The 18,735-nt window shown below is 49.7% G+C and overlaps 1 protein-coding gene across 1 annotated transcript; it reads left to right on the forward strand.

The window, feature by feature from the left end:
• Positions 1-4,421: 4,421 nt before the first annotated feature.
• On the forward strand, positions 4,422-15,829 carry DSTN (destrin, actin depolymerizing factor). The gene is made up of 4 exons (XM_058800847.1): positions 4,422-4,678; positions 12,821-13,128; positions 13,369-13,445; positions 14,475-15,829. The coding sequence occupies exons 1-4, from the start codon at positions 4,676-4,678 to the stop codon at positions 14,582-14,584; spliced, it is 498 nt and encodes a 165-aa protein (XP_058656830.1). The 5' UTR covers positions 4,422-4,675; the 3' UTR covers positions 14,585-15,829.
• Positions 15,830-18,735: the final 2,906 nt, after the last annotated feature.

The following is an 18,735-nucleotide window of genomic DNA, read 5'->3' on the forward strand; positions in this document are numbered from 1 at the left end:
TCCAGAGAAGGGACTGCACACACAGCCGTGTCTCACGGCTAAAGCTCGGGAGCACGACCCCAGGGATGCTGCAAAGCGCTCGGGTGATGCAGGCAGAGATGCTGCTTACAGCTTTACCCGCTGGTTCAAGGCGAGCCTCCCTTCTCAGACTGGCAGGGATTTAAGATCCAATCCCCGTGCATGCAAGGGAAACACATCATTGTAAGCTCTGTACATTGCCTGTTTTGAGGATGTGAGCAGTGGCCAGCCCTTAAGCTGATTCTGGAGCAAGATGCATTTCATTCTCACATAAAAAGTATTTTTTTAATGTGGCTTTACTGGCAACAGGCAGACTTTACTGGCAACAAAAACCAAAGGGGAAAAAAAATAAGCCAGGTAGGAGAGTAGCTTGATGACATTCTTGCTTACTTAAATTAACATGAAGCTGTTCCACTGCTGAGCTGCCTTCTTGTGTTATTTCCTCCTTTGTCCTTCTAGTGGAGAAAATGCCCCGGGGGTAATGAAGCACTGAGCTAACTTCCCCATCCCACTCAATCCAGACCAGTTCTGATGAGGCTGATAAAATTCACCCAGTTTTACAGCAGCAAGCAGGGTCAATTTTTATTCTGGTTGCTTATGGCCTGCAGTTCTTACCATGCAAAGTCAGAAGAATTGCAACCTGCAGCAGTTGTGGAGGTTGACAGCAAATTAAAAGGAATACGAGTTCTGGCATTCATCTGTAGCAATTTAGGAACAGCCTTTTCATTACTGTAAAAATAGGAAGTATTGATAAGCAACATCTAGCTCTGATCTGCACTAAATCTCAAATTGTAACACCGAAAAAGCAGGAACAAAGTTAACACTTCAAAAACAGGAAACTAATGCAAAGGGGAAAAGCAGCTTGTCCAGACTCACGCCATGGACTAGGATAGGGCTTAGGACCAAATACCAGGCTCTGGTTCCTGCATCCTGTCTGCTGCACCACCTCCTCAGAAAAGGGATGCAGCAGTTTCTGGAAATCACCCTTAGATTCTCCTGTCTCCAAATTTCCCTTTAAATTTTTACTCCAGCACACCTGCTAAGCAGAATGTTTCAGCAATGCACAGCCATGGGCTCCTCATGGGGTTTTTTTCTGCCAGTGAAATAGCTATGACTGTAAGGTTTACAGAGACTTTCTGTTCCTGTCTAAAATTATCTTTGCTGATCCTTGCGACGCCAAGACCACAGAGCCAATATTCCACAAGCCCTGAGAAAAAGGCAGTGTTGGTACAGCAGCATCCATCAGCCACCACCAAAGCTCCGGGGTCACCCCTGTGCACCAGGGGACACTGCCTGCTCCTTTGCGGCATCAGAGAGCACAGAAAGTCAGGATCTGGGTGCTGTGTGCTTGTTCAGCCAAACAGGAGCCTCCGTGATCCCTGCTCAGGGTAAAAGTGGATGAAAAGACGGCAGGTGGATGCAGGCAGATGGGGGAAGCGGGGCTGAGAGGGAGACAACAGCAATTAGCATAAGCAGCGGCAGCCTCAGCTCACCAGCTGCTTTGCCGATTGTCTGCATCCCCGATTTCCAACAGCAAAGCAGCAATTTGCCGACGAGCACAGTCAGTAGCCAAGGCTGCCCCTCAGGACTGAAACTATCAGGGAAAACAAACGATTTCCATGGTACAAAACCATGGCTTGCAGGGCTTTGATGTAGGAGTTTGCCTAAGTAAGGCATGGAGCATGCAGCTCAAAACAGACACTAAATACTTCAGAGCGAAAGGCTAAAAAAGGAAGGTTTTAGAGGAGGAAATGAGTCAGTAGCTTGGAGGACGGGAGGGGGAGTTCAAATAGCTGAGGCATAGAAAGTAAGCAAGTAGTCACCATCTCAAAAGCTACAAAGTCAGCAAAGTGGATGTATTGATCTCAGGTTTTTGTTGATGTTAGGTCTCTTTCGAAAATGGAGAGCACGGGTGACTTCTTTTATTGCCCATGCTGGATTTTGGAGCCATCCTTCATTGGGCAGACATTTGCCAGCTGCAGTTCACACTGGTGTTTCTGACAGGAACCTAAGTGGTCACCACAGCTACAGGATTGCTGGAATCTCTCAGGGTCCCCCCTGGCTGAGGGATGGATTTTTGGGGGGCAGTGTGTGTGTGTGAGGGGGAAGTTTCAGGCTGATAGCAAATACCATTTGCCTTAAGAGCAGGAGGGGGATTCACCTTTCATGATGGTTCATCCAAATGTACAGCCTGAGCTTCCAGCCTGGCTTATTTATAGCACTAACACTGTGGGGAAAAAAAAGGGCAAAGCTGGTTCACTGTTGAAAAGCAGAAGAGCTAGTAAAAAACCTTCTTCTCTGCAATGTATTCACAACATTCCTATCTGTCATTGCGACTACCTTGGTGGGCTATGCTGCTTTGTCTTCTGGGGAATGAAACATTCCCAAAAGCAGATGTGGTTGTTGGAGAGTGAGCGAGTGCCCTTCCCAGAGCAGGTACATCTTTCTCACCAGGCAGGTTAAAAGTGAGAATTTCCTCTTACCCTCCTGGTAAAGGAGTTCTTGTCCCTGCTGAATTTCCTTTAACTGGTTAGATACTTTCTCAACCTACTGCAACGTTTCCAAAACCACCTCTCAGTGCAGACTGAGCCAAGAGGCCAGTTCCACCTCATTTGCCCTTATAAGTACACAGCATGAGATAGCCCCAGCCCTGTTCTCATGGCCTTGCATCATCTCCTCCCCTCCTCCCCAGGATGTCTCACTTCTGTACCCCTCTGTCAGAGTGAAACCCAGCTAGGAAGAGCAAGCCTGGAGCAGTAACAGACAGATTACCCACATCAATGTTGATTAGAAAGCATGGCTGCCCCAGATTTATGCACCCACCACCAGAGAGCAAGGTCTGCTGTGGCACTGACTGCTACCCACCACTGCCTTGATTTCCTCTGCAAGCCACAATCACAGAGGAGGCAGCATCAGAAGTTGTCCAGAGAAACTTGCTGACAGGATTGAAGCTCTCCCTACCACACAGGCACTTTATCTGAACTTGTTTTAGAACTACATTTTAAAAGGGGGGGAAAAAAATCAAACACGACCCTGTTCATTTCTTGGTAATACTTCCAAAGTCAGTCAAGATTTGGGGACAAATTTAAGCTGTCCTTGATTAAATGTATCAGAAAAGGGTCTGGGGAAGAACTATCCACTCAGGCCAGTTAAAGTCTTAGTTGTGCTGGTCTTTTTGCTAGTTTCATTACAAATCTGATGGAAGAGCTTTTGCAAAAAAGGAACCCCTGGCAGGAATAAGTCACCCAGTTCAAGAGCCTAATGAAAAAGGATGGACTTTTCAATGCACCCATCTTCAGCATGGGTGTCTTTCAGCAACTTCTCTCTTACGTGAACATCTACAAAAAGCATCTACTGGGGTAGCCTCGAAAGAGGGGATAAATCAAATAAAAACTGAACCCTTTTAACTAGAACAGCAATATGGATATAAACTGTAACGTGTGTAAGCATTGCCCACATCTTTAATAGTGAAGCTTCACGATAGTTGCAATGAAGTATTGTTCCCTCATACCCCAGCCCTGAAAACGCCGCCATCGAGTCTTGTTTTTGTTTCCTTCTTACAGGAAGGCACATACACAATAAATAAGCTTTTGATGCGGGGGGGAGGGGTTTGTTCATCGACTGTTCTTCTCCGGGAACATCACTGCAGTCAGAATTCGGTGATAAAAACCTAACTTTCTATATATACATTTTGTACCATCAGCAGACGCCTTAGTACTCTGATTACAAGCAGCCCGAGCTTTGCCGGGCAGGAACATTAAGGAATTAATATTTTCTTTAGTCAGGGCTGCCATGAGCACGGAGCAGCAGCTTCTGGGAGCTGCCCCGGCCTCGGCAGCAGCGTTTCCTCAGGGCCGCCTTTGTTCCGAGGACAAGCCGCCCGTTGTTGCGGCCGCGGGGATGGAGCGGTGCCGGGATCCGGGATGCGCGGGTGCCGGCGGGAAGCGCCGGGCTCTGCCGCAGCCTCAGCCCGAGCCAATCAGCACCGCCCGCCCGCGATCGCACCAAAGTAGGTAGTGAAAAACCCTCGGAGGGAGAAAAAAAAAAAAAAAAAAAAAAAAAAAAAAGAGAAAAACTCCCACACTTCCGCCCGGCTGCCCGCCCCTCGCCGCTGCTGCTGCTGCTGCGGCCATCCCCTCCCGCAGGCTCCCCGCTGCTCTCGCGGCCGCCCGAGTCGGTTCCAGCCGCGCTCCCAGCAGCCCAAATCCCGCTGCTGTCCCTCGCGGCCCCCCGAGCCCCCCAGCTCTGCCCTCACGATCATCCCCGCACCCCACCCGGCACACCTTCGAGCAGGTAACCCCGCCTACCCGGCTGAATGCGCGCGCTATTGGGCGGCTGACACGTCAATCAGCCCCAATCTCCCTGTGATTGGTTAACTCTTCAGGGGCGGGGCCCTGCGTGCCGACGGTGTTGCCGCCCCCCGCCCCGCCCGCGCGTGCGCACGGGGCCGGGGCGTCGCCACGCGGGGCTCCCGCCATAGCAACCGCTTCCTCCTCCTCCGGGCACGGCGGCCGTGACGTCGGCAGCGCTTCCGCCCGGCTCGCGCCCTCGCAGCTTCTCTTCCTGCCGCCGGAGCCCGCGCCGCGCCCAGACAGCCGAGGGAGCCGCCGCCGCCGCACCGCGCTCCGCCGCCCGCCCGCCGCGCCCCGCTGACGCCATGGTAGGCACCGCGCTCCGCCGGACGGGCCTCTGACTTCTCCGTCTCCCGCCTCCGCCTTCATCCCTGGGGGAAAAAAGGGGGGAGGGGGGCGGCGGTACCGCCCGCCGCATCCCGGCCGGCGCTCTGGCTGGCGGCGCCGCTGTGCCTGGCCGTATCGTGCCCCCCCTTTTTCTTCTCCTTCCCTTTCTCCCGGTCCTTCCCGTTCGCCTTTGAACTTGACGCGGCGGATCCGTTCTCCTCCCTTCCCCCCCGCCCCCATCCCGCCATGAGGCGACGGAAGGTTACTCCCACCCCGCCTTGAAGCGATGGAACTGTCCTCCCTCCTTTTTCTTTCCCCCACTGTAAGGTAATGGTTCGCTCCGCGTCGCACACAGGCGCTGGGGGCGGGCGCGTCCATTCGGCCCTGGGAGGGGGGGTTGGCGCGGAGCGAGGGCGCGGCGGGAAAAGGCCGGGTGGGAAGGGGGGGCTGTGCGCGGCGCCGCAGGGCGCGGCCGGGAGCGACCGGGAGGCGGCGGCCCCGCCGCTCCCCACGGGGGGCTGGCTGGCCGCGAGGGGGTCGCAGCCCCGCAGGAAGGCACCGGGCGGTGCCGGTGCGAGGCCGGGGGCTGCGCTGCTCGGGAGGAAGCGCGGCCGCCGCCTCGGTCCCGCGGGAGCCATCTTCGCACGGCCCGGGGCTCGGGCCTGGCCTAGAAAGCGGCGGCGGGGCCAGCACGGGCCCTGTCCCCTGCCAGGGCCGCCCGGCCCGGCCCGAGCCCGCGGCGCTGGCGGCGGACAAAAGGGGGAAGCGGAACCCGCGGAGGGAATCGCTGAGTGTAAAAAACAGGGAGGGAGTCGCAGCGGCCGCTCCAGGAAGCTGAAATTTTGAGGCAGTTGCTGCAACGACTTGGGGGTTTTTTTTTAATTTTTTTTATTTGTTTTGCTTCTCCGGACAGTGCTGAAAGCATTCATCATTCATCCTAGGCATAACGCTGGAAGCAAAGAGACAAAAAAAGTATTAAGGATCCGCAGTGATTTGCTTGTGTTTCCTGGCTTTCAAAAGAAAAAAAAGGGTTAGGGCTCTCCTTGCATAAATGGGGCAGAATAGACCAAACGCGTGTTCAGTCTCATGGTGGCTCCTTCTGTTTGCTTTGCCCGTGCTCAGAGTTTGCATCCTCGTTTGACTCAGGAGATGGAGGTTGGCAAATTTGCCTCAATTATTAGCTCATGCAGCTTTAACCGCTGCCTTGTTTTTCTTGAGTCATCCACAAGCACTTGTCCAGCAACACACACTTACTGGGTTATTTACCCAGTGACAATACACACATAAATACTGAGTTATTTACCTGTATTAGAGGTTTTAAATATTGAGGCCTTCCCTTGGTATTTACCAGTAGTTCACTGAACATGTGGTATATCCAGGAAATAAATTTTTGGTCCGTAGGGTGGCAGACAGGATGTACTGCTCATGTCCCTGCTTTCTCCAACACCCAAGCTGCAGCATGGAGCAGAGCTGATGGGAGCTGCAGATGAAGCTGCTAAAAAGTCTGATGAGACTCACAGCTCCTGTTTAAGAGAGGCTTGTCTCAACAAGCCAGCTTCCACCTCTGCAGTATGCAAACCTAGTTAAGTGTGACTACTCAGCGTGTCAGGCTTCATCTTGCTTTGCAACCAGGGAATTCCCAAGTCAGTCAAAACTACTATTTCTCATAGTGATCTCCTTTTTGCAAAAGGGTTTAGGGAGGCTTTTTTGAGAGGCTGCAAATGAAGTTGGTTTTGGGCAGAGTGGAGGCCTTCTGGCAAAGTGTGGTAGTGCCAGCAGGAGGGCATCCTTTGCTATCAAAGGAGCTTGGATTTCCAGCTTTTGTGCCTTGCCACAATGTTCAGTTTCTTTGCTGCTGGATTAAATGAGTCCAAGGTCTTTGGAGTACCGTGCAAATGATTTTTCTTGGTTGTTAGTCAGTGCTATTCCCAGATCTGTGTAATTACAAGGTACATCTGCCTCATATACAAGATAACAGCCTCCTGACAATTGGTGCTGCTGATGTCTGGCATGTTCCTACTCGCCTTGGCAGGATCACTGTCAAGAGGCTCCTGCTGGGTGCACGGGCTGACCTAAGCAATCCCGTGTGAGAGAGCCTGACTGCAACCAGGGCTTGCTGTGAAGCTGTGCTCGGCCTTTTCCGCACCTGGTTGTTCAGTGTTCACAGCAGTCTCCTCAGGAGAGGAGGATCCCTCACTAAAAAGTGTCAGGGGTGCCCAGAGCTGCCCTTCAAAGCCTCATTTTGAGGGTGGCATTTAAGCTTTAGGTTGCTGTAGGTGCCTGAAAGGCCACAAGAAAATTCCTATAGGCATTTAGGCTCATAACAGCTGATCTGTGTGCTGAATGTGTTTCTGAGAAGCTTTGATTTTCTGCAAGAATCCTTTTACACACCAGCTTCCACCTGCATTACCTTAAAAACTTACATTTCAACACAGGAATGGCTGCTGCTCAAAACTTCTGCCCTGCTGCTGCTGGCCACTGCAGTTCCTGTTTTTCAGTGCTGTTGCTGGGATTGCCTTTTGTGGGTATTGCTTGTTCTGCCTACCTTGATAATTCAGTTGGGAGTGAACTTGGTGGTGGCTCAGAGAAGGAGATAATTTCCTCTTTGGCTAAAAGCTGAAGAAATTACCTTCAGGAATTCAAAGGGTAGTGTTTGTTTTTTTTTTTTTTTTTTTTTTTTAATAATTGTTTTTATACTCATCTCATCTTGTCAATAACCTTTCTTCTTGGGGGTTGGGGCAGGAAATAAAAGGTGAATAGAGTTTCAGTTCTTTCCCTCCCACCTTCCCCCTGCCAAAAGAGACCAAATAATGCAAAATAAAAACTTCAAGACTCAAGATCTTTCTACAAGTGATATGTAGATGACTCTGTACTTCTTGCTGGTTTATGGTGTGCAAATAATGGCCTCTTATACAGCAGTAGTAAAAGGCTGCAAGTTCTGTTTCCTGTCAGGCCTCAGATCTGAGTTGAAACCTTGGCCTTTGAGATGTACAGGCTGTTCCCTGTAAATGGAGGTGTCTCTCTGTCCAGCTGTAGGTAAACAGGGAATGTGGGCTTTTCCAGGCTCCTGAGGTCACTGGTGTTCCCACACTGTTCTGGTCTCTGGGATGAAGTCAAAGTAGCTGCTCCTTGCATTTCCTCCTTCCTGCTCAGAAAAGTGGGGATGTTAACATCAGATGTGTTTTCTTGAGTGCTCAGATAACAGATTGAAAGCCAAGCAGTATTTAATATCTTTATGGTTTTGACTGCCTACATTTTCAACTGGCTTGTTGGCCTTAGGTGGTGACACCTTTCCAGAGGCCTGATTTGGCAAAACTTCCTTTCAGCCAGGCTGTAACTCTCCCTTTCTCCTAAGTGCTCCCACAGCTACCTTGGCTTAGTTTTTCCCTCAGGTTCCATTGTGTGGCAGTGCAGGGGACAGCTCTGTCCCTGAAGGGTGCTGTCCCAGAGCAGTTGGGTGGAAATAGGTTTAATTGGAAAAGTATTTATTGCAGAGATGTACTATGACACATGAGTGAGTCAGAGGGAAGTGCCACATGGCTGCACAGGCAGCTCTGGCAGTGGCAGGGAATTTCAGAGGTAGATAGGGGGGTAAGCCAGGCATGAGGGAAACAGGGTTTACTGAAGAAACTAAGAACCAGATACATGCCAATAATGTGGCCAGCAAACATGGGAGCACAGTGTTCTCACATCTGCCCTTGCAATTAAACAAGGCGTGCTTTAATACATTCTTGGTGTCAGATTCTGGAAAAAATTGATGATGCTTTTCCAAGAAGCAAAAGTTTCCACTTGAGTAGCTGTGGATAGTTCACCCTGTTGTGTACAATGTTTGTGAGTGGTTCTCAGACAAAACAAGTCAAGAGCTGGATCTTGGAATGTCTCTAGAGATAATGCATGCCCAGGCACCACTGGGGAGAGTTCTTGGGCTCTAATCACAGGAGACAAAACCAACAGTCTGAAATTCTCAAGACTTAAATTTAGTCCTTCAAACTTGTCTTGAGGCAAACTAAATCATTAGTTTAAGGTCTTAGCTGTCTTGGAGTTGAGGAAAACAAGGACTCTTCTTAGGTAAAATATTTTAGGTATTCAAGGAAAATACTGATGCCCACAATATTCACTTCCTAACAAAAGAGATGTGGAATTTCATTGTGTCAGAGTTGTGCTTTAGTGCAGGCTTGCTGTGAATCCAGTTTATCAGGTGTCTGACATCTCTCACTCCTGAAATGGCTTTTCTGTATGTGGGGATTTTCTTGAGAAATCTTTGGGTTATTCTTCAGTCTCCCCCAGTTTAGATCAAATTTCAGTTTGGTACTTGGCAATGGCTGGGTCTGGTTCCTGCAGTGGAGGCTGGCTGGGCACAGGGCTCCCTCTCTGGCTGCCTGTGGAGGGAGGGCATTGTGCTCTCTCCCAGTGCTTGTGCAGAGCTCTGCACTTCAGCCTCTGAACAAGAGCTGCTGTGTTCCTGCAGAGCCTGCTGACAGGGCAGTGAGTGCAGTCCCTGCCTCAGGTGACATCCAGTGGGGACACTGCCACCAGTGCCACGGGGTCATGGGTGAGGGGCTGAGCCCCCAGCGTGTGCATGGAGGTGCTGGGGGAGAACTCAGATGTGCTGATTGCCTCAGAGAAACTTGTTCTGCCTCTTCTTTCCTGAATGTGCTGTCCTGGCATGATTTTCCCATCTGGTAATTAGGTGGCTTGCCTGCTTGCTGCTGCCTTGCTGCAATGAAGGGTCTGTCCCCTCAGTGAAATGTCACCAGCTGGCTCATGGTCGTGCATCCCACAAGTGCCTGAACCAACCCCATGTGCCACTCCAGAGCTGGATAACTGCTTCCATCCTGGAACAGGAGCATGGCTGCTGGAGCTCTGCAGCATTCAAGCCACAATGCACAAAATAATAACCAATGTGCTGCATTGAATCCTCTGAGCAGAGCCATATCTGGCCAAAGAGGGAAAATCCAGACTAACAAGTGTTTGCTCTGTCATTACTGGGAGGGTGGAGGCTTCTCACCAGCTCTTCTTCTGGACAAGGCAGCAGACATGAGGTTAAAATGTCACTTGAGGACATGTATTTAGAGTCTGGAATTTCTCCTTGTTCCAGTGCTCTTAGCAGTCATCCTGTTGTTGCTCTACACAGAGTGGTTGGAGCTACCTTAAAACAAAAGCTGCCTGGGGTTTGAGTTTTGTCCTTTTTAAGTATGTTTGTGAGGCCATTGTGGCTGGGTTGAAGAGGGAGCCCTGCAGTCAGGACAGCAGATCTGGTTTCAGAGGGAATTGGTTTGTTGCACTGTCTCATCTCAGCCCATGCTGTAGCACAGCTATAGGGTGTTCTCAGATGGAACAAATCTGCATTGTCCCTGGCAACACAATGGCTGCCAATGTCAGCTTGTGTGATGAATCCAGGGGTTGTACAGCAGCTGTGAAAAGGAGCAGCGCCAGCTACTAACAGCCTTTTGCTTTGGAAAGCTGAAAAATCCAGTTGTCACTGTTGTCCCTTCAGCTTCTGGTCAGTCCCAGTTATCAGCTGAAGGTTTGCAGTGAATTTTGAGTTTCCAGACTAAATACTTTCTACATTTTTGGAATCTGAACTGACTTGCCAGCAGTGTTCAGTTTCTTTTTAAAGAAACAACTTGTCTCCTGACTTGGAGACGTGTTTCTGGCTGTGTAGTAGCACAAGCAAATGCACATGACTGCACAGTTTGCATCAAGCTGCAGCTCTGTTGCTGCTGCTTCTGGGTCTGAGCTGAGCATTAACCCGTGCTTGCAAAGTTAACATGATTTGGTGCAAAGGAATTATTTGTTGTAGTGTTAGAGCAAAGCTCAAGAATTGACAAAGGTAGAGGTAGGTGGCATGTAGTGCTTTTTCATTATAAATAGCCTCATTTCCATGGCAGTGCAGACTTTCTGTGCCTTTTCTAAGAACCTTTGTGACTAAAACCTGTGTCTTGCCACCATTGCCAGCTACTGAGGTGCCCTTAGTTAGAAAATAAACCTTGGGGAGGAGAAGGCTTCTCTTGAATTCACAGTGGATTTGTCCTTAGTGAATGATGAAATAGCTGCAGTTGCTGCTCTGTTTGTTTTATTAGGTTAACTTTATGTTATTTTGAGTCTTCCCAAAGAGGCTCTTGCCCACACCAAACACAGGGACAGGGGGAGACCTTTATTCCTCATTAGCTCTCAGTCACACTGACAAAGTGCAGCATCTCTGTATGGAGGAGGTGACACCAGAATGAGTCACTTTGGGTCCATGTTTGCACTGTAGCTTGAATTTGTCCTGAAATAGGCTTTCTCCATGTGCTTCCCTCACCTTATTGGTGATATGCAGAAGGATGGCTGCCTGCCACACAGCTGAGGCACAGTGACTGAATTGCTGTTCTCGTGTCCCAAAGTGCAAGCTGCGTGGGCTACCACTTACAGACTGAGCATGCATTGTCAATCTAGAGGGAGGTCCCATTGTAGTTAGGTAAACCCTGAGAAAGCACTGCTCTCCACCCTAAAGAAAAGCTGTCTCAGATTGCTGGTGTATGAGATTGTCCTGGCTTTCTGTGGCCAGCACTTGGGAGCTCTAGATACCAAACTCCATGGCAATAGATTCTGCCAGCTGTGCCACCTCTCCTCACTGGGTTAGCTGAGTTACAGGAGGAGGGATGTTGGAAGAAAGAGGAGAATCTGGGCTTATCTGAAGTTCTCTGTGGTAGGCACTGGTCAAGGCTTTAAAAAACCCCCACACATTAAAATAGGTGTCCATTCCATAACCATCTCTCAAGGACAGCCTGAGCACTGCACCTCCGTCCCTCTGGTTTTACAGCTGAACTCTGCTGCTCCTTCAAAATGCAAAAGAAATCCCTTGAGTTCACATTTTGAGGCTGAATGAAGGGCAGCCTCTATCCTTTTTGAGTTGTGTGTCTCACCTGCTGCTGTAGCCGAGTGTTGGTACTGCTGACTGTGCTCGCAGCAGTGACGTGTCGTGGTTTGCACAGAGGGAGGGAGGGAGGGAGGGAGGCAGTTTTCCTTCTGATAGATGGGGATGAGTAATGTCATTTGAATGTGGAAGACACAAAAGCAGTGAGGGAGGAAGCAGGATTCTAAAGGAATCTCATTGTTTATACTGTGTGTAGCATTTTGAACAGATAGAGTTGTTCAGTACTGGACAAGCTTCAATTTGGTTTTTACTGCTCTGGCCATGATGTCCTTCCAGCAGTGCCTGCTGGCTTCCCACATTTGCAGTATTCACTCTTGCACAGCTGCCCTTAAACTATCCAGCTTGGTGCAGTCTGAGAACTCAAATGTAAATGCTTCTACTTCCCACTTTTTTTGTCTCATTCCCAGAACAGCATCAGACTGAAAATGCAGTTCAGCCTTTTGTCATTCTTGCTAGGTCTTGTCCTCTTTATTCTGTGCAGCTGCCTTTAACATCAGATTGATAATGCTGCATGTGCACCTCTTGTTCCAGCTTACACGGGGGAACACGATACCACTCACTACAATTTCCCAGCTGACTCCAAGGTGGGGGGGAAATATTGAGAAGGGTTGAGCTTGCTTTAAAAACTGCTGAAGTAGTTGTGAGAAGAAGAGACTTTTAAGACTTGCAAATTCTCTGTTTGAAATACTGAATTCAGAGCAACTTCCCAAAGTTGGTTTGTTCAGCTGAAAGCTTCCACTGCAATCCCAGTACCCCACTACATTTCCCTTGATCTCTAAACTGAGTCCATGTGACAAGTGTGGAATTTGGCCAGTTTTGCCTCTGTTCCTAAAGCTCCTAGCAAGCATGCTGGAAATGGCTGGGAAACTTTGAACAGAAGATCCTTGTGGGCTTGTCCAGCCAGCATGAAATGGGGAAGAAAATTAAGCTGATGTAATGCCAAAGGATCTGCCACAACTGAATCTCAGAGAACAAGGGGTTGGCATGCCTGTAACAATATTCTGGTGTGAGTGGGATTGTGCGTTCTTTGGAATAGTTTTGGGTTGGCAGGCAGCAGCCAGACTCCAGATTCTTTACTTAGCTTTGGAAAAGAGGGGCTGCAGTGACTATTGCAGGAATCCATTGTCTCCTAGCCTTGGATGTAGGGCAGTGCCATGCTGTGGCTGGGAGCAGGGCCTGAAGGTGTTTGCTGTGGTCTCTGCAGGCCTCCGGAGTACAAGTGGCCGATGAGGTGTGCCGCATCTTCTACGACATGAAAGTGCGGAAGTGCTCCACGCCGGAGGAGATCAAGAAGAGGAAGAAGGCTGTCATCTTCTGCCTCAGTCCAGACAAAAAGTGCATTATTGTGGAGGAAGGCAAAGAGATTCTGGTGGGAGACGTCGGAGTGACGGTCACCGACCCTTTCAAGCACTTTGTGCAGATGCTTCCCGAGAAGGATTGCCGCTATGCCTTGTATGATGCAAGCTTCGAGACCAAGGAATCCAAAAAAGAAGAGCTGATGTTTTTCTTGTGGTAAGCCATCTTCCCAACTCTCTCATTCCTAGCATGCAGTCCAGGCTCTGTGGGTGAGGTCTCTGAGTGTTTGTATTGCCCAAGCTGGGAAAATGGCAGGCTTAAAGTGAGCTGGGCAGCCTGATCCCTGTATTCTGGAGCCATGAGATGTTCCAGTTGGCCATGGTGGGTCGGATCCTGCTTCTGTCTGGGGTAGGTAATCATTGTCACTAATTTCACTCTCTGTGGTGTCTCCCCTAGGGCACCAGAACAAGCACCTCTCAAAAGTAAGATGATCTACGCAAGCTCCAAGGATGCAATCAAAAAGAAGTTTCAAGGTATGTAATACAACTAATGTTCCTAACTCTTCTGTGTCCCTGGAGTACACAGCAAGGCTTAATTGGGAGTTTTTTTGTTGTTGTTTTTTTGACATACTACTGAGAAGTGAAGTGTCATGTGACAGAGCTAAAATGAGCTCTAGCACAAATTTACATTATCTGACAAAATTTCAGAGGCACTAGGACAGTGCTCAGGACAAGAGCAGGTTTTGCAATGTGTGATAGACCACATGGAGTAGCACATTGCACCATACAGGCTAGAAACCATAAGATTGATAACACAACACTGGGTTTTGGGCAGAGCTGCCTCAGTGGCAGAGCACTTTCATCCCTGTGTCTGTTCAAATGCAGACTCATAAACTTACTGTGCTGTAGTAAGGCAGTCTGGCTGATAGCCAGGTAGCACTCTTCAGCTCCTCAGGCTGCACTGGCCAAAACCTTGCAACTGTGCAAGACTGACAGGATCTTTGTGCAGCAGTGCCAGCCTTCCAGGGACGGAACTGCCATGGGAAACTTATGTGTGCTGAGAAAAAGAAATCCCGAGGAAATTCTGTTTTCCACCATACGAGGCAGGCGTGGGTTGGGCTCTGCAGCCCTAAAAAGGAAAAGCAGCACTGTTGGTTGGGCAGCCCAGCTCATTCTGTGCCTCTCAGGTTTGCAGGGTGGTGCTTTCAGCCACCTCTGCAGAGGCAGTGGGAGCTGAGCCAGCCCTGTCCATGTGCTTGCCTGGAGCTCCCTCCCCTGCTGTATCCAGGGCAGCACAAGAAATGAGGGATTTGCTCTGAGAGCCTGAGCACTGAGCTAGTGACAGATTTCTGCCTTCATGTCCCTTCAGTGACATTTGGTGTGCAGCCAGATGTCTCCTGGGATGAGGCAGGGAAAAACCATCAAATTCCCTAAGCTAAGGCAGGACTTGTCTGCTTGAGTGACTGGATTGCTTCTTCTAATATTACTACCAGGTATGTTTCTTTGATTGCTTACCAGCATGTTGAAATACTGCGTTATTGAGTGTTTTGCCTCTTTTTCTAGGCATAAAGCATGAATGCCAAGCAAATGGGCCAGAGGACCTGAACCGAGCTTGCATTGCTGAGAAGCTAGGAGGCTCCCTAGTCGTAGCTTTTGAAGGAAGTCCCGTGTAGATGTCATACAGTGCCACAACTCTACAAGCATTCCATGTTTTAATAGATCAGTTATATAAAGCAAACATTCTAGGCAAGGGTTTCACTAACAGTAGGGAAGCTGTCTTGTAGAATAAAGTAGATTTTGGAGATGTAGCTTGTATGTAAAAATGACCCTAAATAAATCAAATTAAGGATTTATCTTGGTGTATTAATATTTGCATTGGTTGTCCAGCCCAGTACTGTCCCCAATGGATTAACACTAAAGGTCTCTAAAAATTGGAGCAATGTATCATGAAAGGTGGAGAGGTGAGAATGATCTGGTTCCAGTTCTTGCTTTTCCAAATAGTAACAAGTGAAATTCAAAAACTTTCCCTTTAACCTTTTAAGACAAAACTTGAAACCTTTAGTTTAACTTCAGCTGGAGCAACCTGTGAGCACCAAACTGGGTTAAATTCTTAGTGCTTGCAGTTGCAGAGCTGTACTAAAAAAAGCCTAATTATGAAGCTAGACATAAAACAGACACTTTTTCTGGAGAAGTAGTCCTAATCCACTCTCTTGTAAACTCACAGTGCAGTAATAATATTTAAAGGTTCACTGTTCTGTAGGTTCAATTTTCTTGTTATGAAGTGTCTTGAGGTCTCTTTCCTCCTGAGTGATTCTATAGAAATTGCTTTTTCTGTTGACACAGTTTAATTTAGAACTACCTTTCTCTAATATACACTTACTAGTGGATCAGATGCTTCTGAGGCTTTTATAAATGCAGATTCTTATATCAGAGCTCTCCAGTTATGGGTAGTAAAATGAAAAGGAACCACAACTTAAAAAATGGTATTTTCAGCCCCAGTCTTTGGTCACTTGGTCCATTTGTCCATAATTACTATTGATTTAACTTAGTAGAACCAATCAGCCTGACTAATATGGCTTGATCTGGGCTTTTTGTCTGTTAGCTTCTTTAATTCTGTAGAAATGCATGGAAATATCACCTACTAGAAAGTTTGACCTGAAATGCCTTTTGTATGGGGGGTAGAGAACATTCCTGTGCCAGCTACAGAGATCTTAAAAGCTTCCATGTTTCATCAGTGGTTGATTAAAGCTGTTTCCTTTGTGTAATGTGTACATGGGAGTTGCATAGAGTTTTCTTGTATGTCTGTAGAGAAAAAGAAAAAAAAAAACCAAAACCCTTAGCCTCCAGTGCATTACTGTGATATGTTCTGTGCGTGCCAAATTTGAACAGCCTAAATAAATGGGCTTTCCCTCCCCTGGGTCAGTGACTGATTGCTCTCCAGCCTCGGGATCAGCCCTCCTGCAGGGGGCTGGCTCTGCTGGATCTGGGTAAGCACTTTGGGAGCTGCTGTGCCTCCTGCAGGGACTGCCTGCCCTGCTCTGGGAGCAGGAGTGGGGGGAACAGGCTGCAAGGAGGAGCTGGTGAAGCTGGAGGGATCTGGGGGGAAGCAGCTTTGTCTCTGCAGTGTGTTCCCCTCTTTGGCTCTGCTTGCTGCAGGCTCCCAGACCTCTCTCTGCCTTGAGGCTTTGGGCCCAAGGTCCCGTTGGCTGGGCTGTCCTGGGAGCCATTCCCTGTTTGCAGTGTGAGCCCAGCAGCCCAGCTGTGTGTTGGGTGTTGTGCCCTGCCTGCCCCGTGAGGACTGAGGGGGCTTTCTCTGGCCAGGCCATGGAGCCAGGCAGTCACAGGATGGTCCCTCCCCCCTGAGCTGTTCCCAGCTGTGCAGGGACAGAAGCTGTGGTGTCCCCTCAGCTCCTGGCAGGGCTGTGCCAGCTGTGCTGCTGTGCTGGGGGCCAGGGCAGCAATGGGCCATTGCCTAACTCAGGGTTTTACCCTCTCTAGCCAGGCTGGGTGGGTAAAACCCTTCATTAAGGACAGGCATTGACTGACTGCTCTGGCTTGGCACCCACACGGGTCACAGGGCTGGAGCACAAGGTTCTCCACTGGAGTGCAGCTTCCTGATTCTGAGCACTGCAAACTGGCCTGGATTCTGCTGGGGCTTCCAGCCTGTCCAGTCAACTGGGGCCTCACATAAGTGTGTAATGATCCCCATAAACAGCTCCTCCTTGCCCAGGTGTCTGCAGTTCTGATCCCTGTCCAAAGTCCACCTGGAGATAAGGAAAGCACTGTGACACACTGGGAGTGGTGCTGCCTGACAAGCAGGCACCTCCTAGCCAAGATCCAGCTGATAGCTGGTGCCTCCAGGCTGCAGACATCTTTATCTAGCCCAGGTGATGCTGTGGACACTTCTGCATGGGATTTCCTTCCTTGGTCACAAAAAGGAGCAGGAGGCACTGCAAAAGAGGAAGGATGTCAGACCTGTAAGGTAGGAGAGCATTTCCCACAATGTCAAAGTCTTTGGATCAAGGACTTGGGTTCAAAGTACCTTAGTCCCAGAAGTGAGTGATAAGAGGTGACACTTTGGGCCTTGGCTGGGTGTGGTGCTGTTGCTTCAGCCCACTGGAGAGCTTTTAGGGCCCTCACAAGAAGTCCCAAAGTGATCCTTGTGCTCCAGAACTAACAGTAACTCTTAATCCACAGAGCTGCAGTGCTGTGGGCTTGTCCACATTGTGGGGTTTGTGGGCAAACTTCCCCTCTCAGGGTTATTCTGGTTTTTGAGAGGATGAAACTCTTGTGACTGTTTTCAAGATTTCTCCCAAATCACCCAGACCTTCTGAAAAGGCAAGACAAGGGAGAAACAACATAAATGCTTCCTATATCTTGCCTGGTTGCTGGTGGGAGAAATCACTTCCTAACAGGGGCACATGAAGGAGAAGGTGAAGGAGGTGAGCTGAGGGAGGCAGCTCAGTAACACTTGCTGAGGTAATGTGAACATTTTGAAGTACACATGCAGGCAATGGTTTCCCAAAAGCCATTTTTGGTCATTTGGCCTGTGAGAAGATGAGAACAGGAAATGGAGACTGATAATTCAAGCCTAAGTGTAAACAGCAGGCAGTGTAAATGTAATTTACAAGGAGGGTTAAATTGAGTCTCTTCAACTGTGCCTTGATAAGCCCAGGTACCCAGGCTGAAAGAGAATTCCCGGCATGGCTGAATCAGCAGAAGGATCCAGTGTTCTCATTCCAAGTCACTCCAGCTGAGCAGCTTGTTGATCTTTATCAATGAAGGTGCCTGCCTGCAGTGCTGGGGCTGACAAGCACCAAGCCCGGGCGGCTCTCCTGGAGGAAAGGAGGTGACTCTGGGTGGGCACATGGCAAAATCCCAAATCCCACCAGCTATGGGGAAAGAGGAGCTGGCCAGGCCTCAGCTCCGTGTGCTCTTGGGCAAGGTGTGGCTTTCTCTGGCCCTCAGGATGTCCTTCCCCTTCCATCAAGGTGCCAGGGGGATTAAAACATGGCAACAGTACCATTCCAGGTGTAAAAAGGTCCAATGAATGTCTTTCCCCAAAAAAAGTTCTTTTATTTCAGCTTTGCTTCACAGGAGCAGTCGTCCTCTCTGTGTTGCTAAAACAGGCAGCTGGGCGTTGTGTGCCAGCAGGGCATGGTGTGCCCTGGGGCTGGGGACATGGGACAGCCCCCACTGCAGCCAGCCTGCTGCCCTGGCTGTGCTGCCTCTGGCACTGCTGGCTGAGGGAGGCCTGCGTCTCTGCTCTCTGTGCACAGCAGCTCACAAGAAAGGAAAGAGTTGTTGCAAAAGCCAAAAACTGCAAAACCAAAGGAACTGCGTCACTTCCCGGCACCTGCAGCTGCAGGGCCCTTCCTGCCCTGGCTGCTGGGGGTGAGAGCCACCCTGCCCTGCTCCACAGCTCCCTCCTGCCTGGGGCTTGGGTGGGGGTTTGGTGCAATCCTGACACAATCAGCCATTCCCTCGCTTTTGGGAGCTTCCATCCAGCAGGTCAGGCATGCTGGGCTGGGGGAAGTGACAGTGCTGGCAGGCTGAGGTCACCAGTGGCCCTCGATCGTGTGTTCCACATGTGCCACAAAGTCCAGGAAGATAAACCACAGGCCAACCCTGGCTGTGGGGCAAAGGTCTGCTTCCTCTGTCCCTCCAGGATGGGGAGAGCAGCTCCCTCTGCCACCTGTGCTGGGACTGGGAGTGGGGACACACACAGGGGAGGGGGCAGGGGTGACCCTCAGCACCCCATTTCCTTGGCTCTTGTTCTCACCTGCTCCCAGCTGAGTCACACACAGCCCTGCCCCAGCTTTCA

Source organism: Ammospiza caudacuta, chromosome 3, assembly GCF_027887145.1.
Source record: "Ammospiza caudacuta isolate bAmmCau1 chromosome 3, bAmmCau1.pri, whole genome shotgun sequence".
Lineage (NCBI taxonomy): Eukaryota > Metazoa > Chordata > Aves > Passeriformes > Passerellidae > Ammospiza > Ammospiza caudacuta.